Genomic DNA, 24,204 nt, shown 5'->3' with positions numbered 1-24,204 from the left:
GAAATTTTAGAAATTAGGGTGCAAAATCCTGCATTCTGGGCGAAAAAGTGCTTTGACCGGACTGGCTGCTGCACCCCTGCACTTGATTGCTGTGAAACCTCGCTACTGTATAAGGTCCCTCCCGGGATATTGACATCTATACAGTCAAACCTGCATGTCAAGGCGAACACTCAGAAGGCGGCCACCTGTCCTAGCACACCGCTGAAACCAGAACCAAGGGGTGCTTTTTCCAGTCAAACGACCCTGGACAAGGGAATCAACCTGTAAGAGAGACCACGTTTTGCAGGTCCCTTGAACGGTCGTCTTAGACAGGGTTCACTGTACTTTATAGCCGTGGTGTATGCATACTCTAGTGTACAGTGAAACCTGTGACTAACGACCACCCCTTGGTGCCAGAGAAAGCGGTCTTTAGTGGCAGGTGGTCCTTAGTTAGAGGTTTGCACCGCGCAACCATACATGTATGAATCAAGAGTACATGAAAACTATGTACTCTTGATATGAATGTGAGACCGTCCGTGCCTGGCGAAGTGGTCTGTAGTACCAGGTTGGTCGCTAGTCACGGTGGTCTTGAGTTACAGGTTTTACTGTAGTACAGTACCAGGTTGGTCGCTAGTCACGGTGGTCTTTAGTTACAGGTTTTACTGTAGTACCAGGTTGGTCGCTAGTCACGGTGGTCTTTAGTTACAGGTTTTACTGTAGTACCAGGCTGGTCGCTAGTCACGGTGGTCTTTAGTTACAGGTTTTACTGTAGTACCAGGCTGGTCGCTAGTCACGGTGGTCTTTAGTTACAGGTTTTACTGTAGTACCAGGCTGGTCGCTAGTCACGGTGGTCTTTAGTTACAGATTTTACTGTAGTACCAGGCTGGTCGCTAGTCACGGTGGTCTTTAGTTACAGGTTTTACGGTAGTACCAGGCTGGTCGCTAGTCACGGTGGTCTTTAGTTACAGGTTTTACTGTAGTACCAGGCTGGTCGCTAGTCACGGTGGTCTTTAGTTACAGATTTTACTGTAGTACCAGGCTGGTCGCTAGTCACGGTGGTCTTTAGTTACAGATTTTACTGTAGTACCAGGCTGGTCGCTAGTCACGGTGGTCTTTAGTTACAGATGTTACTGTAGTACCAGGCTGGTCGCTAGTCACGGTGGTCTTTAGTTACAGATTTTACTGTAGTACCAGGCTGGTCGCTAGTCACGGTGGTCTTTAGTTACAGGTTTTACTGTAGTACCAGGCTGGTCGCTAGTCACGGTGGTCTTTAGTTACAGGTTTTACTGTACATGTATATCCCAGGTCAGATTACTGCAGAAGAATAATCGGGGTCCTCAAAACAATTCTACATTTACATGCAGAGAGAAAAGCCCCTGTCACATCGATATTCATTGCCTGCATGCATGCCGTTCCTGAACGTGTGTATGTCTGTCCCTCCAGGAAATCGCGATTTCACGGATGCAACAGATTTCGCGATTTTGGCCCAAACCGGCGATTTTCTGCAAAACACGCGATTTCTCGCGTTTTTTGTTGTTTTCTGCACTTTTCACACACTGTTTCACACACTGTTTTCCATGATCATGTACATGGGGGTTGGCAACTGAAATCCAACCCCCTTCCCGGCGCGGCGCGCCGTGAAGGGGGTTGGATTTCAGTTGCCAGCACTGTAGGTTATTTGCACAGTACTATTCCCGAGTAGATCTACTGCGCAAATAGTGATTCTAAAGATGCAACAAATTCGTGATTTGCCCCAAATCTGTAATTTTCTGCAAAATAATTCCCCGGATTCCTGGCAAGTTCTGCACTTTTCGCCGCATTTTTTATTGTTTTCTGCCGCAATTTCTTGCACAAGTTTTCGAGAATTTTTCCGCAAATCCCCGCAGGGATAGGTATGTGTGTGTGTGTTGGGGGGGGGGGGGGGGGGTATACCGTATGGAAATGGAACTACTGCTGGCCTGTTTTTATACCACCATGCGACCAGGACTGTGAGCCACTAGAAGTGTGCACGTTTTGAAAACGTTTAGTAACATTTCAACCAGTGAAATAGAGCGCACCAGCAGCAAACCGCATAAATAACACGGAACCGCAATATGCTGAATAGAAAAATGAATAACAAGCTTGTTACAAGCGAGTCTGAATGGAAACTAGAATAGGCCTGACACTTACTCCAGTGACAGAGAAGAGACATTGAACATGCGGATCACCATCTCCTAGAAATCCTAGAAATGACAGAGTGGAGCAGCCTAGTAATGAGTGGCTAACCGGACCAGCGGATTAGGGCCTACGAAATTATTGATCGGGAAGTTTAAAAAAATGCAATGTTTGCCAAAAGGCTATAAACCAGAATTCAGACGGTATAGACAATTTATTAAACATAATACTTGAAGTACTTGTGAACACGTCGGTCGGTGAATACGCGACCTTCTTTCCTAAAAAGGTGGCAGGTACAGTGGACTTGGTTGAGCTCAGCACGGACAGCAGCTGGTCAAAGCGGAAACACGAATATATAAAGCGTATAAATACGAACGCTTTCATGTGCGAGTCTGACCGATAGGCAAGGCAGTCTGACCGATAGGCAAGGCAGTCTTATGATTGCACAGGACTCCATGGACTAGCCACACTGGTGTTTTAAAGCCCGCACGGCGCTGTAGCGTTCATCAATGCCGCTGTCGCGCGTGTTGGCTAGGAATCGGGTAAATGTACCCGTGCAGACAGCTACTACTCCAAAGTAGTACGTTAGCAGCACAGCATGACACGGTACACTGTGTGTAGCAACACTAGTGACGGACGTCGCAGTCAGGTTGGGTACTCGTGCCGCCGGCAGAACGCGGCGCAAGCTCGTGCTACGCAGTAGCACACTTGGACAGACCCCGCTGTAGCAAAGTCAATGCAGTTTGTATGCAGACGAACAGCACGGGCGCAGGCGCAGCAGCAGCATCGAACGCACGCTGTCGTGTCACGTGCCCTTGCGGTTCTTCCAGTGGAAATTGTAGTCGGACCACTGCGGCTGTGCCCAGGCATCGCCGACGCGCCGAGAGCCGTACCACCGTCGCGAGCACTGCGGCCAGGCTAGGAACGCCACGGTGGCCAGTATGGTCAACAGGTACGAGGCCAGAACCAGGCTCTCCGACGGCGGTGAGCACTTGTCCAGGCTGTAGTCCTTTGTCGAGGCCGTCAGCTGGAGCACGGTAAACAACACACCACGGCAAGGAGGGCAAATGGATACACTACACTTGCCACACAGCAGCACGAACATTGAAAAGAACACGGTGCTCTAACATTGCCTCCAGCACAATGGGGGAGAACATGACTCAGGAAAGTTGGGTGTGTGACAAGTTGCTGATAATGATGTGATTCACTATCTTGCTTTGAGATCAGCACTAAGTTGGTACATGACTGTACATGCTGCACATTATACACTGGAGATCAGCACTAAGTTGGTACATGACTGTACACGCTGCCCATTATACACTGTATAACTATAAGCCAACAATGCCTTTCTCAGCAGTGAGCACTGAACTGGGAAGGCATCTAAACAATAACCCAGGCATTCTCACACAGCAGCCACGCCAGTGAACCCCACAATTCTGAAATTAAACTCCTCGCTGTACAGGACATGAAGCACTGCCACTGAAAACCAATGAACCTCAAATAAGGCGAATGCCCGTAGGACAAAAGACAAAGCCGTGGGCCTTACCAGAATAAAGTTCGGATCGTTTCTGTTTCGCCAGCTGAACGACGCTATCGTCTGCTCCTCCGTGGGGAATGGCGTGCCAAGATGATGCATGATGTTACAGCCATGGTGAGTGTGTCCAGAGAAGGCCAAGCGTGGTTGAAAGTAGGACAGCACCTGAACGATGAATAGCACACAGGACGTGCGCGACACACACACACACACATGTACACACACGCACACACAGCTAGGCGTTGAATACAGGCGCAGGTTACCAGCTCAGCAGTCCAGTATTCCACTACTCCAATAGCATAGATATTTCACTTTCAGGCAGTTTCACAACACGGGTGGAGTAGGCAACGTATTCCGAGCACGTCACACCTCTAGCCTGAACTGCTCCGTCTTTCCTGATAGCCAGCAGCACTAACCTAGCCTGAACTGCTCCGTCTTTCCTGATAGTGATATAGCCAGCAGCACTCACCGTTTCGGTAGCCTCCTTTGAGATCACCTCCCAGGACTCGCGGAACTCCTGCTGATTGCCAATGTTGGGAGCAAGGTCATCACCATGGCAAAGCAGGTCTGACGACCGGTACAGTGGGTAGTGCTGCACAGCAAGGAACAGAGGGTACACATCCATGCATTAGTTCATTGTGATTGTGTCACGCGCCGGGCCAAGAGGTTCTACATTTATGCACTAGTGCAGTGCGACTATGGTACGAGCCAGGCCCAGAAGTGTTACATTCATGTATAGCGACTGTGTCACGAGCAAGGCACAGAAATGATACATCCAGGCATTACGACTGTGTCACGAATATGAACAAGGAACAAAACTCATACACCCATGAATTAGTGCATTGTGATTGTGTTACAAGCCAGGCACAAACAAAGAACAATGCCATACACACAGGTTTCCACAAGTTACCAATATCGGTACCTCAAGAAGTTCCTGCACTGCATTATCCAGCTGCAACAAAAGTCAAAAGTTCAAATGCGTACTGGGTTCTGTGGTGCCTGTATTCACACAGTGTATGCGTGTGGCAGGTGAGCAAGGACTGACCTGCAGCAGTATGGGACGTATCCCTGGCACGGGCTGCTGTATGCACGCCTCGCTTGGTACGTCCTGCAGAACACAGTACACAGGTGCATTATTAATCACATACCATCACAGAAACATCCAGAAACAGTCTCGTCACAAAGCAGAGTTGCCGTTGACTTGCGAAAGTGCTCAACAAACGAAGAGGAGCCTCAAACATTCTCATCGGATGGCCAGGCTATCACTGGCTATTCACGCACTCATACACACACTACCTTACTAGTATACACAAGTTCACAATGGCGGGACACTTTGTTTTGTGAGTTGTCACACTATACACATCTACATCTGGTCCGAAGTAGGTGATTTCCAACACTGGCTACTACCGTATTATCTCTAATATAAGCACAGTCTCCAATAATAGCACGTCTCCAATAATAGAACACCTTGGGGCGGCATTCAAAAAATAAAGTGCTCAGTCTCCATTATAAGCAAACTGTGTAAATTCATTATCTGTACCGGCGAAAAACCCTGAAATGTGTATGTCTGACATGAATTTGGCATGGCAACAAGCCTCTGAAATGAGGTTGAAATAATAATGGAACAGTCTCCAATAAAGGAACGTCTCCAATAATAGCACGGGGCGGAGGTACATTGAAAAAATAAAGGACCGTGCTTATATTAGAGATGATACGGTACATCATCATCTTATTTACCGTGGTTGGCTATTACCCTTCATTTCACATTCATTTGTCATTGGCAGTCGCTTGACGAGCCAGGAAATGTTGAATAAATACAAATCAGGACATTTAGAAGAACATTTGACACTGCACTGCTGCATGCCAACGCAATGTACGTGTTCAACCATGTTGCCGCTTGTTTCGGCTGCTTTGTTTTGTACCCAGGCCATGACACCCACTGTATATAAACTAGCATATCGGTACCTAGATATTAGCCAATCTGCAGAAAACGGCCAGGTGTCATTCAATTAAAATAGCAATACAAAGTATGAATTCATAGCCTATCTGTTGTGTTTGTGAGCTTGTGCTGGGAGTTCTTTCCAACTAAACTGTCTTATCCAAGCTCAAGACTTCCCTCAATGAGTTTAACCAATACATCCTCCAGCCGATCATCTCGGAATCAGTCGCCACTGTCGAAGGAACGGGCACAACTTGTCTGCACCAGGCTTGCAGGTGCCCCAAGACAAGAATCTGAAAGAGTATGTTACCTAGTGTATCAACCGAACGGTCACCTCCAAAAAGGCCAGAACGCTGACTTATTCACAGAAGAAAATGTCCCTAACCAGAACTGCACTACATGTACTACGGTTGTGCTCGGTGAAATCCGACACAGAATGCATGTTTGGTGCCCTCAACTAGCACGCCCTTGACGCCCGGGAAGTGGCACGAATGCGGCTGGACGTACACCTGTACAGATACAATGATATAATCGGAACTAGTCCAGGGCACCAGCTTTGCACTTCGGGTTGCATTTTACCGAGTGTAACTGTACATGCACAGACGTGAAACATGTGGACTCACATATACAGAGACATAATCACATTGCCATCGCTCAACTTACAGGTGAGCAGCGTCGCAGCGCCAATGCAGACTCTTTCAGCTTGGCGTCCATGGCGCTACAAAGCCAACAGCCGTCCGAGGTTAGGCCAACCGAGTTCAGAAGCACAAACCTGCCAGAGAAACAACAGCAGTGATACGAGCAAGAAAAACAACAGCAGTGATACGAGCAAGAAAAACAACAGCAGTGATACGAGCAAGAAAAACAACAGCAGTGATACGAGCGAGAAAAATAACAGCAACAATCTCATCTAGCTCACTGAGCTCATCACAGCTTGTGCTTTCTCTCCTCTATTACGGAAAAATACGTACTGCACACCTTTCGCGTGGCTTCACTTATCCACAAATCTATCATGAACTATAGTGCTGAAATGTCAATGTGGATGTAGCAAAGTAGCAAAGTAGTATATGGATTTCAGTTATCCACTGGTGTTTCATATACATTCTTATGGCAATACGTGAGGGTCTACTGTACAGTAGATGTCCAAGGCATACTGTAATTTCACAAATTTTCGGTACTTTCGGTGCGTCTGTTTCATACCTAAAATTTCAATACACCGAACAAACCCTAATACATGTAATCCAATAGGGAACTGCTTCTCTGTACCGAAAATTTCTGTTCACTTAACCTGGCCTGTTGCCCTCATACCGAAAATATTGAGCACCGAAAATTTCTGAAATTAGAGTAACTGGTACAATGGGTGTAATCCCCAGGCACATCTACACGAAAAGCAATCGCCATAACTGTGATACTGAACACGGAAACACGTCATGTAACTCGACACAACAAACAGACAAGCAAACACACGTCACCCTATTAATTTTTAGTATATGTACCCATATGCACAGCACGCGTGCACACAGAAGGGTTCAGGATGCTTACGGAATATTGCGAATGGAAACGACTTTCACCGATGATGTCTTGAATGCTTCCTCAAATCGTTGCACATTGGATTCTGTCACACTGCAACATACACAAAGCAGCATCGCGCTTAGTGGCAACCCCATGGTGCACAGAAATCAGGGGCTGGCATGTGGTATTTCCTCACAGGTGTGAACGGGTGGCGTATCTCAAATAACAAGACCTTGGAATAAGCGCTATGACGCTTGGTCCTGGACTTACGAATAATGAAACCCGATATCATGATTCCCAGCGACAAGCAGCAGTGGTGTGTCTCCGGGCCGCCGGAATATCCGACTATAGCGCTCGAATGCAAACTTGAAGTCCTGCAAAAAAAAGAAGGCAAAGTGAAGACTTTCGATGACCAACTTGACGTAGTGCTTTGGCCACTGCTGTACATGTGCACAATGTAACAATGACATGAGGTCGAGGCACATGTTGGTACTGACATTTGGCAAGACGTGGATTACACGGGTACCAATAGCGACTGTATTATCCAGAGTATGAGCCGCACCCAGATATTTTCTGTCATGGAAAACCGACATTTTTTTTCCGGTTTATCACCATTCATTTGACCGTCGTAGAGTAAGTCGCACAGACTTTTTGGGCGAGTTACTAGTGTTTTTAAAAGCACAGTTTATACTCTGGAAAATACGGTACTTGAGATTTCGTCTGTTCAACTCTTCGGCATAGTAGAGAACACTTTCATGTTCGATTCCGGGAAGGCAGCCCCGCAAATGCAAGGCATGATTGCTGAGCGTAAAGTCGCATCTTATCTAGGGGCGCATTTCCAATCAGGAATTACTTCAAATTAGCTGTCACCATGGACACGTGTTCAGGTTGCGCCGTACTAGTCGCCGACACTCACTGGGCGTGTGCATGCCATATGGAGTATGATAACGATCACATCCCGTGTCATGACGTCACCATTGTGTTCCGACATAAATAAGCTGACTAGAACTATGGCAGTCCAGAGGTGAGCGGATGCAGACTGACCAGCCGTGAGTGAGTCTGCCAGTGCTCATACAGTCACACAGCTCAACGCTGATAAAACATGTGGATGTGGACTGAGGCTCGCCTATTGTACTGTAGAGCTACACACGGTGACACACCTCTTCGGATGCTTCGAATCCTTCATCCATCACGTCACCCACAATGAATACAACATCTGGCTCCAGCAAGCTCATTGCAGTTTGAAACGTTCGTTCCATCTGCCATTCTCGTCGCAGTCGGTCGATCCACGCGCCTCGCCTCTCCCCGAGCAGGTGAGGATCAGCAAGGACTATTGCCTTGACAATATTCTCATCGGATGGATCTACGATACTTGGGAAGCTACAGCTCCACAAAGCAATGTAATAAATAAAGTATTCATTGAAGATGACGACGATGGACAACACCATGAACACCATCAGAACCAGCTGCAACTTGCGTGCCATTTCTCTTCTGGGATGGGTACTAGTGGTAGACCTTCCACTGCCATAAAACTAGCGCATAGCACTTCTTTTACATCACACGGATGAGAAAACCTCCACCATCTGCTTCTTCTCGCAGCTTGTATGTTTGTCACTCTTGGTTCTTGTTCAAATCAGATCAGATTTTTTTTCTTCACAGTCAGACAGCTACGTAGCTAATAATCATGACCATGACGTGATCAAACGGTGATGATCGATGGACGTATGGTCGACACTATGCAGGATATGCGAGCACCTCAAGATACACTCTGATCTGATTATTTTGCACATGCCATGCTTGTGCATATCTTGAACGTCACTTTTCAAATATTCATTTTTTCAAAGAGTGAAACCACGCTGAACATGCATTAAATTTTTATATTCGATATGAGACAGCTTTCGAGATACTGTAGTTTTGCATTTGAACTGAAGAGTTGATTCATTTTCCATTCTGGCCTTCATTCTCTCTCTGAGCCTGCGATTATGAGTTAGCACGAACATACCTGCTGCCTTGGTTGCCTGTACATCTGACCTCTCCGAGTAGCATGAACTGCTTGTGATTGTCAGCAGAGAGCGTCTGAGCAAGGTAGACAGGGGGGCGATCATGGAGGCGACCCAACGTCTTCAGGGCATTGACCTGCACGGGTTTTTGCAATCGCTTTCCGCGGACACCTTGGATAGGCTGTACGCCCATCCGGCTGCTTGCATAGCGGTGTTCAGGTAAGAGGTCTGCTGATCTCACACCCGACAATTGGCTTATGATGGTCACTAAATCGTGTCCACTCCAGAACAAAGGCGAAACCGAGTAAACTCAACAAAATATGAAATCAGATTGCAGCAGCAGGAGTACTGCCTAAGCTTTAATTCTGCGTTTAGATCAACGATACTGGCTCGCAAAACACGAAGCAACTGAACTCGAATGACCGTGTATCCAGTGATTTATCACATCGCCTCTCACTACTAATGCCTATGAAAATTTGCACCTCGGCCACTTCAAAGTAACGGCAAGAGTCATAAAAACAAGAGTATGCAACTGTCATCTCTTTTCTATGGGCCAGATGCCCGATGCACTGCCTTCATTACGTCTAGCGGCTACTAGTACTACCAGCTCTCCGGAAGATTGAACACCGCAGTGCGATATATGCATTTTCGATAACAATAGACAACAAATGAACCAAACCTGCCATGCGTGCCGGGATGCCTTAGCTAGCATCCTGAGCGTGAATAATTGCTCAGGCTGTTAGGCAGGGCATCCACACATCGCTAGTTCAGCTCATTTGTCATCAATTGCTATTACATGCATGCCACGCCAGTGATAAAGCCTCTTGTACAGGCAAAATGAATTGCACATATCATCAAACAAATTCAGTAAACTACTTCGAAGTATAAAAATCAATTCAAATACTAGTAAATCAATTGGATGTAAAAGAGAAAAGGACATATGGATACGAGTTAAGAGTAACTCTCCATCACTGTAACATGATACTATATACTCTTAACTCTTAGTTACTCTTAACTCGTATCCATATGTCCTTTTCTCTTTTACATTTATTTATGGCTCAACATCCGAGTTTCAAAATCAATTGGAGCACAAAATTTAAAAAAAAAAGGAAAAATCAATTGAAACACAAAATTAAATCACGCTGATCACACCTGTTCACACGTACATCACTAGTGCATGAGGTCCTTAGCAGTACCCCCCCCCCCCCCCCCACGGTCTTGGCCGGAAGGTTGGTCCAAACATGCGCGGACCAGCAAGACGGTTTTGCCGGGTCTGCTGTGCGGTATAACTTGACGAAACAGGCCCTCCGCATGCACCTATTGATCGGCACTACCTGAATATTCTACTTTGCCGTGGAGTCAGCAATGGGAAGGGGTGGCATTCACCAGCAGAAAGGACCGCACTTTTAGATGAAGACAGGTGCGTCGCACCGACTTTGGAGGTGGGTCGGCCATGGAAGGGGGTCCGGGGGTCCTCCCCCGTGAAAAAATTGAAGCCAATTGCAAGCATTTCCGGGCATTTGGTACCATTTCAGTGTACGGTAACTACAATGAAAGACTTTGATTCTGCAAAAAACCAAGAAGATGCTACGATCGGGGACAAAGATTACCCTCCCCCGGGAAAAAATCAAAAATTGAAGCCAATTGCAAGCATTCCCAGGCATTTGGTGCCATTTCAGTGTACATGGACTTTTGATTCTGCAACAAACCACGATCGGGGACAAGGATTTGCCACGTTTGCGCTGAGATCATCGCGCTTTGTTGCAGTGTGCTCAAAAAAAAAAAACGGCCGAAAAAGTGGGGCGGCCATGGCCGCCCCGGCCGGTGCGGTTCCGACGCCCTTGGAAGATCATTCCGAGAAAATGAACTGTGTTTCGTTCATCTTGTGTGCTCAGGGAACTGCCGGCCTTAGACAAACACTACATCATGCGTGTGTTGTTCTCGGAGCAAGTCGTTCCGGAAAAGCTCATACTCTCCTGGTGCAAGCCCGGACAGAAGAGGTAATGGAGTGACCAACTGTTTGATGGTGCCTTCTTCCATCTATGCTTAGCATTTTTCCCTCACTCTTTATTTATGACATCTTCCTCCTGATCTGATGTACCTCGGTATCCCGATTTAGCTAGAAGGGCCAACCACCAGCAGTCTGTTGAGTAACTGGTTTGTACAGCTAAGCCAACCTTCTACAGCCATCTTAATTCTTATTGCCGAATGGAGCACACACACACACACACGCACGCACGCACGCACACACACACACACACACACACACACAGGAAGGTGGCCGTTGGCTTGAGGTGGTGTTTGAGTCAGCCTTTCCCGCGCAGTGCCAGACTGTGCAAATGTAGTGGTGGCTGGTTGCTGAGTATGCCATTCCTATAAGCTCTTAGGGTGATGGTTTGGAGCCGTTGGAGAGTTAGGTCTTCTTCTTTAGACCTTCTTGCACCCATACGTCCTTGAGCTGCACACTTTGATCCATGTCCCTAATAATGTAACTTAGCCGATATGTTTGTGTGTGTGTGCGTGCGTGTGTGCGTGCGTGTGTGTGTGTGTGTGTGTGTGTGTGTGTGTGTGTGTGTGTGTGTGTGTGTGCGGCATAATAGCTTTCATGGCTGAGGTTGTTGGTATGTCTGTTGGCTCTGGGTTCTCAGTACTCAGTAGCCGAGGCTGGTTGGTAAAGTAACTCCAATTTCACTTCAAGGTACCAGTGCATCTAGTGTCTGCTTCTATCAAAGCAGCGTGCTGTCCATACTAGTTACCCCAGCAAGTGTAGGGTGTGCATAGGTAACTGTCTTGGCCGTTTTATGCCGATGTACTCCGTGTGGTGTAGACCAGGTGTGCATTGGTGGTCGATTCACATGGCTTCGCCAGCTGTGTGGATTAGACAGTTATCTGGCGCAAGTCTTGATCTGTCTTATTCAGTTCTTGTTCGCTATCGTTGCTATAAGAGAAAATCTGTGGGTGCACATCCAGTGCATTTGCAGATTTGCGTGCTTCTCTTGCGACGGGCGTATACATGGTACATGGTACATGGTGTGTGTGCGCGTGCGTGTGTGTGTATGTGTGGAGCTGGCTGTAAAGATGCGCAGGCCCAGCAGCTGAGCCCAACTGGGTTCATGTACCTGTCTGGGGTATTGCCGTTGGGACGTGTTAAAGTGTGCAGCTCAAGGACTTCTGGGTGTTTGTTTCAATGTTTGTTTTTATTTTACTTCACGAAATACACACACACTCCTGCCTTCTTGTCTAACCATACTGCTAGACTTTCAATAAAAGAAGAAGGTCTAAAAAAAAAACGTTACAGGCGAAGACTCACTACTGACCCTTCTTTGTGTTTCTGTTCTGGCAGCTCACACGAGCAAGGTGTGGAGAGACTGCGGCGACTGCGTATCTGGTTCCTGGAAGAGCTGGCTGGTGGCCACAAGGGTCTGCGGTTGAGCAGTATCTTCCGCGAGGGTCTGCGGACTGCGCTTTGTGGCGGGTAAGTCTCTGCTGAGCACGCATGGAATGTTTCGGTCATGCGTGTGTAGTCGATTCTGAAGACTGTTTTGAAGAGCTCAGTATGCGCCTGCATGCTTACATATACCCTGCTGCCAGCAGGGCAGATTCTGACTACATGTATCGCCGATATGGAGTTACCCCCCCCCCCCCCTCTTTCTCTCTCTCCATGTAAAACACTCGCTTCTTAGTTATGATCTTAGTGCGCTGCTCTCATCTGTACATCTTCTGTGTGTATGTGTGTTTGCACCGTGCATGTAGCGGCAAGGCATGGTTCAAGCCCGTCCCACCAGCCACTGACAAGCACACGAGAGACATTGCCTTCCTGGATTCGTACGCCAAGGAGCGTTGGGAAGTGAGTCTCTGCGGCAAGATATACTCTAATATAGGGGTGAAACAATCCTGTAGATTCAGCAGACACATCAGACAAATCACTTTTAAATTGTTAGGCTGCACACACAATACTAGTTAGGCCACACATTTTTATTTCTATGTTTCTCGTCACCTGAAAATCTAAAAACGTATGCGAGAGGTGGAAAAAAATAAAAAAATGACCGGAAAATAAAAAAAAGTTTATTAGACCTTTGTTCACACTAAAATCCCCCAATACACCATGCAAAATAGCATCCATAGTTAGCAACTAGGATGCGGTAGGAGCTTCTGTCACGATCTGTGCATGTGCAGCTAGATTGTGCACAATAAATGGTGACCTCGCATCATGTGTCGCGCAGGCCAGGCCACATCATGTACATGTGCATGAGTGTGCTGGTCCCCACAATGCACAGTCAGTGCAGCACATTTTTTTCTTTTTTTCCTCCAGACTCCTGAATCGTATGCGCGCGGGTGACGAGAAACACAGCAGGTGTGCATGCCGAGTATTACAAAGCCTTTTTGGCAACCAGAAATGCTGTGGTTACAAGTGCAGCAAGTCGCTGGTGTGCCTTTTTTTTAGGGCTGAAACGATCGTGGATTTTCACCTATCGATTACTTTTTAGCTTATCCATCGATTAATCGATTATAATCGTTAGCAAATAGTGTCAGAATTTAACCTCAGAATATGCACCATGCCCCTGGCAAGTGCATACTCACGGTGGAAACTGATTCAAACTTCACAAAACGAGGGTTTTCAGTACTTTTTTTTTACTCAAAATCCCTGACGAGTAATCTTTAACGTAACGATTACTTGATTGATAAGGAATTAATTATCCATTGCTTACCGAGTAATTGGTATAATCGTTTCAGCCCTACTTTTTTTAAGCGGTATTTTGCATGACAAGCTGTAAATCTAGGGGATTTGGTTGTGTCCTTATTCGACATGCTTGGAAACGTTCTCTTATGATGTTATAGAAGTGGGAGAAATAGCGTAACTTCAATCAAATGGTATGCCCCAAGATGATCTCTATAATGGATAGTTGAGTCGTTAGCAAATCAATTATTGATGAGTTTCTTGTGATCGTTCACCCCTACTCCTATGTTTGTAGTACTTTCCAAACAGCTCCTAATGCACACAGGACGGCAAGGTGTACTGTGGAGTAAAAGATTGACTATTGAGCAGGCTTCACATATTCTGAATATACAGCTTGTGTAGCAATAGGGGATTTTTTCGATACTGTCAAATTAGTGTCAATACTTCCCAGGTGTTAAGAATCAAGTGCCATCGGAAGTCCGGGTTTGTTACTTGACCTGAAACAAGTGTAATGTGCCGCTGTCTCGCCTCGACTGGACACTGCTGGGCTCTCGGGGTCGGGGATGCAGTGCAGTGCTGCGTGGTGTTGCGCGCTTGCACCCGCGTCCTGCGTCATGCCCGACCTTGCAAGGCCCGCTTGCCAAGGCCATTCGTTGTCCAATGACTTTGTTTCATACGGGTTACGTGCACATGCACTAACCAAGGGTGTGCCAGAGCCAGTGTGCCGGCTGTGCTCAAACGCCACAGCGCCGGAGCTCGAGATAGAAGTAGAACGGGGAGTTTGATACACATACAGTGCAATCACCAGACACCCATGCAATATTAGTGTCATTGCAGTATCCTCCGTACTCGCACCCAGTTGAGAAGTTGGTCTCAATGGTTTTGTTTTCTACCGTGTGCCATAATAGATAATCCTCCACTTCTTGGTCGGATCCAATGTGTCCGATGTCAGTCGCAAGGTGATGGACCTCCTACAGCGTGCAGGATTATATGCGTGGTATGTTTCACTTCTACTTGTTCTTATTTTTGTTGCAGATGGGCACTTCATCTCTTCTCTCACTCACTCTCTATCTATCTATCTATCTATCTTGCTCGCTCTATCTCTTTCTTTTGCACAACTTATCTTGTGTCTCTTCTCCAGCGCTGCACTGACTTTTCCTCCGGAACTGTTGATTGTTTTCACTGGTACAGTGGACTTATATGCCGTGTTGTATGTTGTTGACAACTCTCTCTCTCTCTCTCTCTCTTTCTCTCTCTCTCTCTCTCTCTCTCTCTCTCTCTCTCTCTTTCTCGCTTGTAGCAGTGGTGAGCTAGGCTCTGCAGCATCAATCACAGCTGCTGGCTTCCAGTTTCTGCTCATGGACACCACGGCGCAGGTGTGGTACTTCATGCTCTACTACTTCAAGACCATTGAGGTACGGCTTGTTGGAAGGGTTTTCTTGGTTCCATCCAGCTCTGTGCTATTGGCATGGTCTCCAGTGCATCCACCACAACACATGACCGGTTTACTGGGGCGTCGGAAGGTATTTGACATTGGGGCGGGCATGTAGGGGTAGAGGGTCCAGGGGTCCTCCCCGGGAAAAAATTAGGGAAATTGGGGCCCAAATAGCCCGTATTCCATTGCTTCAAAAATCCCAAGATGAAATTATTGGTGCGGCTTTGGCCGCACCTGCCGCAACGGTTCCGACGCCCCTGGTTTACACACGCCTGAACGATTAGCTCAACCAGTATCAAGCCTGTTGCTTCTGGTGACGGCCTGTGGTGACATTTTGCATTAGCAAGCATATGGTGCAAGGCTTTGTGTGCCTTGCCTGCCAATGTTTTAGTAGTTTTCACTCTACCGGAGTGCATGCAAGTCCTCAAGATTCGGTGGTGCTGTCAATAAAATAAAAATCACTGTCATGCTGTAATTATCCATCATGACAACCGTTCGCGTGTTAAAAAAATAATAATAATTCTTTCTCTCCTGCCTGCAGAGTATGGGAAAGGACGTGGTGGAGATCCTCACTCTACTCTTCACCATCAGCTTCTCGTGTTTGGGAAAGGTAAGTTGGACGCCTGGTGTTCTGAATGGATTAGGTTTGGGTTTGAAATTTCCATTTCCCCGTCACTTGACAGCTACAGTCCATTCAGAAAAAGATGATATCCTAGCTTTTGGCTATAAATGGGTCAAATCACGAAAATTACGGAAACTCTCCAGAGCCAGCGCTCATCTTTTTCTGAATGGACTGTAGCACAGGATCCACATCCATGTACAATGTACTGAGGTTGTGTCATTAATTTTGTAATATGCCATTTTGGTTGGTTTTGTATCGGTTGGTTTGCCACTCAATACCATCCATGACTGCACTAACAGTGATGTGATTTGCCTAACCTTTATTCTGTCGCAATGCTGCTGTGACTCGAGACCTTGTGAGATGATCCTATGAGCCAGCTTTACCTTGTAACCAATCGGCCGCAACTCCATAAATGCCCCCCCCCCCCCCTCCCACACACACACACATTGGGATCAGTATCACTTTTGCTAAGGTCATAATTATGTATCTGCTGGACAAGAAAAGCTATGAACATCCAGGGTCATACACGCCTGGGAGTGAGGGTAACTTTCATACGTAAATTTCTCTGCGGATTTCAGTAAGAAAGCGCTTTCCTACGTTATATTTTTCGTAGTTTCCGGATTTATCCATGTCAAAGTTCAAGCCGCGCGCAATGCAAGGTGCACAGCTTGTGGAAAATCACTGTGGTGCTAGTGATTAGCCCGACCTGTATCAAGCCTGTTGCTTCTGCTGTCGGTGCGGCGCATGGGCGCATGCAGCCGACGCGTCTCCAACGTAGCAACCCATGCTTCATGAGTGTGGAGAAATCACGTAGAGCGAAACCCAACAGCGCGAACTTTCGCGTATGAGAATGTCGTGCGGGTCCTGCGTTATTTTCATGCGGAACTACATAGAGCGAAACTTCCCTATTAATATACAGTCAGACCTCGCATAACCGCACACATCTGTTTTCCACAAAAATATCCGGATAGGCGAGGGAACCGGATAACCGAACACCGTTTATGTTGGACGCATAAGTGTGCTGTAAATAATATGTAACCAGCTATTTTCTTCCGGATGGCGAGGGATCCGGATAAAAGAGGACCGGATAAGCGAGGTCTGACTGTAATCCGATTGTTCGTTGTTTGATATCCAAAGTGTTTCTCAGGACAGACAGACCTCTATCGGTGCTTGTCTTTTGTTGTTGGATAAGGAGAAGTCTTGTGCTGGATTTCAGATGTTTGAGTTGGAGGAATTTTACTGTTCTGTTCATGTGTGTCACACTGCAGGATTACCCTACTGACGGCCTGTCACCATTGCAGATGGAGTTCCTGCAGGACATGCGAGAGTACGGTTTGGTGTACCAGAGGAAGGTGAGTGTGTACGGGCTTGCCAGGCCATCATCCGGGACAATTTTTTCTCCTGCAAACCCTCGCTGTTGAGTTAGAATCTTTTTGTTGGTGTGTATGTTACCCTGCATGGTTCCTGGCACTATCTCTTCACCTTTGCTATGTGGTTCGGTGTGCCTGCTATCGTAAGACACTGCCGTGTATTAAAGACAATGCACCATACACCCGTGTGTAAATGATCGTTTGCCTTCTGTGCGTTGCAGCAAAAATCCAAGCGCTACTACCCGACACGCCTGGCCATCAACTTCTCTTCAGGTGAGAATATAATGAAAATAGTCTTGCTGCTGCTGCTGCTCGCACTGTTATTTCCGTCTTGCTGTTGTGAATTCACGATTGCTATTGATGTGAAAGTGCAAGGATATGATTTGTCCGTATTCAAAAATGCGTTTCTCTCTCTCTCTCTCTCTCTCTCTCTCTCTCTCTCTCACACACACACACACACACACACACACACACACACACACACACACACACACACACGCACACACAAATCCGCCCTTCTTCTTTCTGTCTTTTCATCCTATCCTCCCTCGGTACAGGCCTACACCAGTCAACGCAGGTGCCTGAGAGCGAAGGCTTCTTGGTTGTGGAGACCAACTATCGTGTGTATGCGTACACCGACTCTGCACTACACATCGCCATTGTAGCACTGTTCGCTGACTTACAATACAGGTACAGTGCAGTACAGTATAGCCGTAGCATGCCCTAGGTCGTACAGGGAAACTCGTTGAGTACAGACTCGAATAAAACATACACCTGGCTTGGAAACGGAAAACCTGAACCCTGCTTGGATTGTTTTATGCGACTTCTGCTGCTCACCGCCGATGTGTACTCTCCATGATATTGAATTGAGCAGCTTGAATAGGAGAGTGAGCTGGTGACGTCTATATGAGTAACAGCATGGACACTGGCATGCTTGCTTGCTTGCCCAGCGGCAGCAGAGATTATAGTCATGGCAAGAGTATATAACTTTAAATTATAGTATAAAAAAACCTCCAGTCATTTGCGTGTTCTAAAAAGCAGTTAATATTTCTGGTAATCACTCATATAAAAAACCTGGTGCTATAAAAAACCTGTATAACAAACCTGGTGCTGTAAAAAAAACTGTATAAAAAACCTGGTGCTGTAAAAACCTGGTGCTATAAAACACCACTTTTAGGAAAATGACTGGAGTTTTTTTATACTATAATTTAAATAGAATATAAGCTGAGTCCCGAGGGTTTTTATTTCCCGTAAACACTCGGGACTCAGCTTAGGCCGCAACCACACTACGTAAAAATCACAGTACAAATTTTCATGCATATCTCAGTACAAGTTGGTACGCAACCACACTACACTTTCGGTCTGCATAGATGACGTTTTCACGCGAACAGCACGTGACGTTGTCGTACCAAAGCGTGTGCCATGCGCTGGAAAAGACCGGGAAATTCAAAAACAATGCTGATGCTGATGCTATGTACGACGACCAGGTACAAAAACAAAGTTGTACAGAGGAGATGGAGCGCGAAAACGACGAAAACGACAAACGTGGCTTTCTACAGGGGTGCGCCAGTTGCTGAAAACCTACAAAGCGCGTTTTGCATTTCGCACGCGTCGGCATGACGATTTCTACTGTAATGCAGTTTGTACGTGATTTTGTACCTAGTGTGGTTGCAGCCTAATATTCTATACATATAAGCTCCCAAGAGTGTGCAACTCCTGATACCCTTTCTATGTGGTTCGTCGACGGCAAAAACTCACATCACGTGGTGTGGTGTCCCAGTTGTACTTTTCCAGCCCGTTTTTTAGCGAGCAGCGGAGTAATAATAAAAGCACTCCCTGGCAGAACTCACTGCGCCTGTGCAACTCACCAGCATAATCATGGCAGATTTTGGGATTGCGCGCTCGCTATCCCTAGTTGTACGTAGTACGAAACGTACCTGAGACACATGATGTGAGTTTTCGCCGCACACTCTTGGGTGCGTGTATACTGTATACTCTTGGTCACGGTAGCCTCAGCTGGTGAGTCATCCGCTGTCCACCGACCCGTTTTATGCGTATGTTTCATATTTCTTTGCTTCCCCTTGACTTTTTCGTCTCCAACGTTGGCTTCTTTTTCTTCTCCTGTGTTGGCTGTCTGCTCTCCCCGTGTCCGGTGTAGATTGCCAAGCATGGCTGTCGGTTTACTAACCCGTGAGAGCGTCCATGATGTAAGTTTAGAACTAACTTTAGATGATGCTCAGCAGCTTGGCAGACTTGATGCCGCCGATGAACTCGTACTTCATATTTGGAGACGCGGAGAGCCTCGGAGGTGGCAGAGAACCAGAATATGCACAAACCTGCCAGCTGCTGCTCAGCATAGGAAAGTTAACTGTACATGTACCCAGTGTACTCAGTATGCCACCAGAGTTCTCTCATGCATAAACCTTTCTTAGGGGCCGCCGTCCATAATATATTATTATCAATCTTTTACACGAAACGAAAAAGTTTCGGTCATGGATGGGTGAGTCGCGGAGAGTTTCGTTTTTATGTTCAGGAGGGGGGGGGGGGGGGGTTGTAACTAAACTTTTTCGTTCCGTGAAAATTATCGATAATGCCGGATGGCCATTTAACACTTCATGTGAACATACGGTCTAAAGCAAAACCTTGAAAAGGGACAACTATCCTGACGATTTGTCATAATCCCCCTTGTGAATTCTCGTTTCCTGCCGCATCCGTTGGATTTCTTCTGTGCTCAGGCCCTCGGGAACGGCATCACGGCCGAGCAGATTCTGCAATTTATGAAGATGTACTCTCACCGGCAGATGCGAAAGAACGTAAGTCTGCACACTAGTTTGCAATAAGTCATGCGAACAATGATGACGTGTGCAAATCCGTAGGACAGAACGGTTTCTTGCACTACCTCTTTAGGCGCAACCCATTAAATTCTCTGATCATTCATTGATACTGGTATGTGGTTGTGGGCTTGCAGCTTTGTAAGCATACCTAATTGGATGTGCAAGTGCTGTGCGTTGGACTCTGGTGCTGTGCGTTGGTCTGTGAGATTCCTTTGCCTCCAATCGTTATGGCCAGATGAATGCTCATTGAATCAATGTGTGTGTTTCATTTTTTCACCATGGCTCACCACTTTGTGTATTTTTGCTTCTAGGTGGTGTAGAAATACATATCTATTATTATTGTCTTTTTGGGTTTTGCACCAGTCCCATTCTTACTCTATGCGTGCATGCATGCTGTGTGTTGGTGTATATTGGGTGTGGGTGTTTGCCATCCTAGAATCCCATCGTCCCGCCAACGATATCGGACCAGGTCAGACTCTGGCAGTTGGAACGTGACCGCCTGCGATCCTCTGAAGGTAATGTCATGTGTGTGTGTGTGTGTGTGTGTGTGTATATATATGTGGGGTGGGGTGTGGGCAGGTGTGTGTGGGTAGGGGCGTAGCTGGTCCCCCTTTTGGGGGGGGGGGGGGGCGGGGCTGCACGGCCGCATACGTGTAAGATAGTTGGTGCATGTCATTCATGATCATTATGTGCATGCTGAAACTAGGTCGAAATTTTCAGGGGGGTGCACATGCCCTCCGTTCTCCATGCGGGCTACGTGCCTGTGTGGTGGTGGTGTTGGTGTTGGTGTTGGTGTTTGTATAATGTGTGTGTGTACATGTGTGTGTGTGGAGGGGGGGGGGGGGGGGTGCATGCATGTGGGTTTTTTGCAACTCAGGGCATTTGGTGTGACTAACGTTTATGCCGAGCGGGCATAGGGGATACGCCTTTAGAATTTTTAACCCTTTATTACCGGCCTGCAGACTTTCGATCATATATGATCGAAAGTCTGTAGGCCAGTAATATCTTCGTAACTCCATCATTTCTTGTGCGAATTCAACAATCGAACGGTATATTTGGTAGCGGAAACTCCAAGCTATCCAATGCAACAATCGCCGAAGTGTTACGATGTCGGACGCCAGAGATATCGCGCGCCGTATTCTCATCTCGGCAAATTCAAATTTTTGATCGATCACCTCGCCATTTTTGGGGAAACTCCCTTTTCGTGTGCTCTTTGAGCGACTGAGCACATGATAATGACGTAGTCGGCTGAAGTTTGAATCGTCTCAAACAAAATTAATTTGAGCGTTCTGCGATGAAGGAGAGTGGAATGGCGTTGATGGGACGAATTTGTTTGCATATCAGGCTTGGAGACGACTTTGCTGTGTTACCGCGCCTGATTTGTGGCGACTGGATAATGGAGCTTGGAACCCTGGCGTTGCTCTCGCCAAGAGCTTTCCAACGAGCCCTAGATTGTGAAATCAAGTGAAGGAGACCAAAGTTATGACCTGGTGAAGTTGGAAATTGTGCTGAAATTCGTAATTCTGGTGCATGCTGTGCAAGTAATCCGGTAATAAAGGGTTAATTTGTAAATGATGTAAATGATGCAGGCAGGCATAGTGGGATGGTCTAAGACCATGATTGAGAAACAGAGGGTACCAGGTTCAAGTCCTGCTTGGAAGCGGAAGGAACTTTTCCAGCCGTGCTGCGACCCACAGTTAATTGGGAACTCGTGGCCTGGCACGAGGGTAACATGGATGCAGCTAATAGGATTTCGGTCTTTGACCACTTGGTGGTGGGTCTGATCTACTCACCTCCCACCGTTTAGGCGCTGCATCTGCGCCTAGCTAGCCTTTGATCCTAGAGGGTGGTGGCGTTCCCACGGCGGATGCGGAAAACTCGGCTTCCAGCCGAGTCTCACACGAACCGTGAAATTTTTAATTTTTTAATATTTTAAATGATGTTTGTGTCCATTTGGTAGGTGTACTATACAACCAGTTTGCCAGCGCCAGTGAGTTCCAGGTGATCCGCGACTATGCTTCGGTGAGACATGATTGCACTTTAGTAGCCATTGTGCCTAGTTCATTTGAGTTCATATCTTTCTCTTCCATTCTCTCTCTTTCTCTCTCCCTCCCTCTCTCCCTCTCTCTCTCTCTCTCTCTCTCTCTCTCTCTCTTTCTATCTATCTATCTATCTATCTATCTATCCCCATCATGTCCATTTCTCACTCCTTTGCTCGCCTGTGCACAATATCTGTTTACTAGTACATGTACTGGCACTGGCTGATATTGTCGCTGATATTGTCGCTGTATATTATTTATTTATTTTAAGATTGTACTTTAAAGTAGCAGAGTGTGATCCCTCTCTGTTTCTGTGTGTGTGTGTGTGTGTGTGTGTGTGTGTGTGTGTGTGTGTGTGTGTGTGTGTGTGTGTGTGTGTGTGTGTCTCTCTCTCTCTCTCTCTCACTCTCTCTCTCTCTCTTTCTCTCCCTTTCTCGGCTGTGTGTAGGAGATTGGAGTGCTGGTTTACTCCAATCCGGCAAAGCGCTGTGTGGTGGTCACGAACGCTGGACACAAGGACGTGCGGGCATTCTGGAAGCAGCAAAAACAGAAATGAGCCAACCGTGGTTGCCATTGAGGACAGTAGCAACTTGCAAGACTGCGGCAAAGGACTGATTCTACCGTACGCAGCTGACCTGCAAAGTGTGCTGATGGGTCATTGCCATTCTCTTCACCTTGTCTCGGCGCTTGATGTCGTCCTAGTCTAAGTTCTAGTCTAAGTCCTAGGAGGTTCTCACCGCTGCAGCATTCTACTACTACAGCTGTTGAAGGTGACAAGCGTTGCCGAAGTGATCCCGGCGTGTTCTCCTTCGTGTCCGTTGCAGAGTGTGTGCTCCGCTTGTCGGAGCACTCGGCTATACTTGTAAGGTGATCATTCCTAACTCTATCGCATTCGAACTGAGTGCCTGCAGCCGTGACCAAACTCTGAGAGCCCCGCTTCAGCTAGCTTTGATTGTGCGTGTCTGCATCTTCATTTGCTGGAATCCTACAGTCCGCCTGGCGTTGTATGTGGCCTCAGGTGCAGCTGGTCCGCGCCTTATTCTTTTTTTAAGACCATATCACTCGCTGGATGTTGCCGTCTAGTCAAGATCACCGCCGTGTCTCTGTGATGGACTGACAACGAGCCTGTATGCTCACCCTTTGCTACCCAAGAGCACAGTCCATTTCTCGGCGGCGGATGAAGCGAGGTTGGATTGACGTCCTGCTTGTGCACTCGCCCGCCCGTGCTTGTGTGCATTGGCTTTCTCGCGCTTGTGTGCATTGGCTTTCTCTCGTGCTGTGACCGTGTGCCAGAAGACTCCACTGTCAAGACTAGCACGTCCACCAGACTCACTCTCGACAAGGATATTTTAAAGTCCTTTTGGAAGTGGCAGTCGTGCATTAACAATTTCAGACTGCTCTGTGCCTTAAAGTTATACCAGTTTCCTACTAGTTTCTAAACTTCGGTACTTCTTGTAGTATTTTGTGATGGTCTTCAAGCTGGAGTTCCGGCCAATAATGCACGTAGTCATGATCACGCTATCTCACGGCGGAGCCATGAGGTGATGTTATGACTCCCTGGTCGTTTCAACGTGCCTCCGGATCCTATGGTCATCTGCTGCCATGGCCACAGGAAACATGTTAGTTTGGGCACCAACATGTGTGTGTGTGTGTGATGTGTGTGCGTTTGCATAACCCAACTGGTGTGGTTGTACTTGGTGCTTAAACATAATATTGAGCCCGTGCCTGGCCACGTCCGCAGTCACACAGAGCGCCACACACGCACACTATTCTTGATCATGTTGATTGATTTGTCGCCATGGTTTTGACAATCATGCAATGTCCTTTTTAAGTTTTGTTTCAAATAATGTCATTTCTTTCCTACCCTGTGTGCATGTCAGCAAGAGTCGTATGCCGTTTATTGTTTCTTCTGCTGACTCTGCCGAGATGCAAAAATTCAGTGACGGTCACGTTGTCCCGTAAGACCTGGAGCGCAATGTCATCCTTGATACAACACCATAACTATGGTCATGTACTCTTGGTGTAAACAGGTAGATAGGCCCAACAACTCCCTACAATTACTCCCTGCAATTACTTGTGTGTGTACAACTAACAAGACTTGAACTTGA

General features: G+C 47.0%; 2 protein-coding genes across 4 annotated transcripts; one reads left to right on the top strand and one right to left on the bottom strand.

Moving 5' to 3' along the window:
- Positions 1-1,979: 1,979 nt before the first annotated feature.
- Positions 1,980-9,229, bottom strand: LOC135817952 (metallophosphoesterase 1-like). Of its 2 annotated transcripts, none has more exons than XM_065331260.1 (8): positions 9,121-9,229; positions 7,389-7,492; positions 7,149-7,229; positions 6,270-6,378; positions 4,713-4,775; positions 4,137-4,259; positions 3,680-3,832; positions 1,980-3,160 (listed from the first exon to the last, which is right to left on the bottom strand). In XM_065331260.1, exons 1-8 carry the CDS (start codon positions 9,142-9,144, stop codon positions 2,939-2,941), a joined length of 879 nt encoding a protein of 292 aa, XP_065187332.1. In that variant the 5' UTR covers positions 9,145-9,229; the 3' UTR covers positions 1,980-2,938. The 2 variants fall into 2 exon arrangements, with proteins under 2 accessions (XP_065187332.1, XP_065187331.1); XM_065331259.1 differs by lacking the exon at positions 9,121-9,229 and adding an exon at positions 8,279-8,754.
- LOC135817950 (general transcription factor IIH subunit 4-like) lies at positions 9,203-24,204 on the top strand. 2 transcript variants are annotated; one of them, XM_065331256.1, is made up of 15 exons: positions 9,203-9,337; positions 11,014-11,118; positions 12,462-12,593; positions 12,872-12,965; positions 14,705-14,793; positions 15,100-15,211; positions 15,773-15,841; positions 17,122-17,205; positions 17,445-17,496; positions 17,781-17,913; positions 19,382-19,430; positions 19,959-20,036; positions 20,494-20,572; positions 22,018-22,079; positions 22,545-24,204. In XM_065331256.1, the coding sequence occupies exons 1-15, from the start codon at positions 9,222-9,224 to the stop codon at positions 22,650-22,652; spliced, it is 1,362 nt and encodes a 453-aa protein (XP_065187328.1). In that variant the 5' UTR covers positions 9,203-9,221; the 3' UTR covers positions 22,653-24,204. The 2 variants fall into 2 exon arrangements, with proteins under 2 accessions (XP_065187328.1, XP_065187327.1); XM_065331255.1 differs by having other exon boundaries at positions 15,097-15,211.

The sequence above is a fragment of the Sycon ciliatum genome, chromosome 5 (assembly GCF_964019385.1).
Source record: "Sycon ciliatum chromosome 5, ocSycCili1.1, whole genome shotgun sequence".
Lineage (NCBI taxonomy): Eukaryota > Metazoa > Porifera > Calcarea > Leucosolenida > Sycettidae > Sycon > Sycon ciliatum.
The sequence above is the reverse complement of the archived record's forward strand: the minus strand, read 5'-3'. Positions and strand labels throughout refer to the sequence as shown.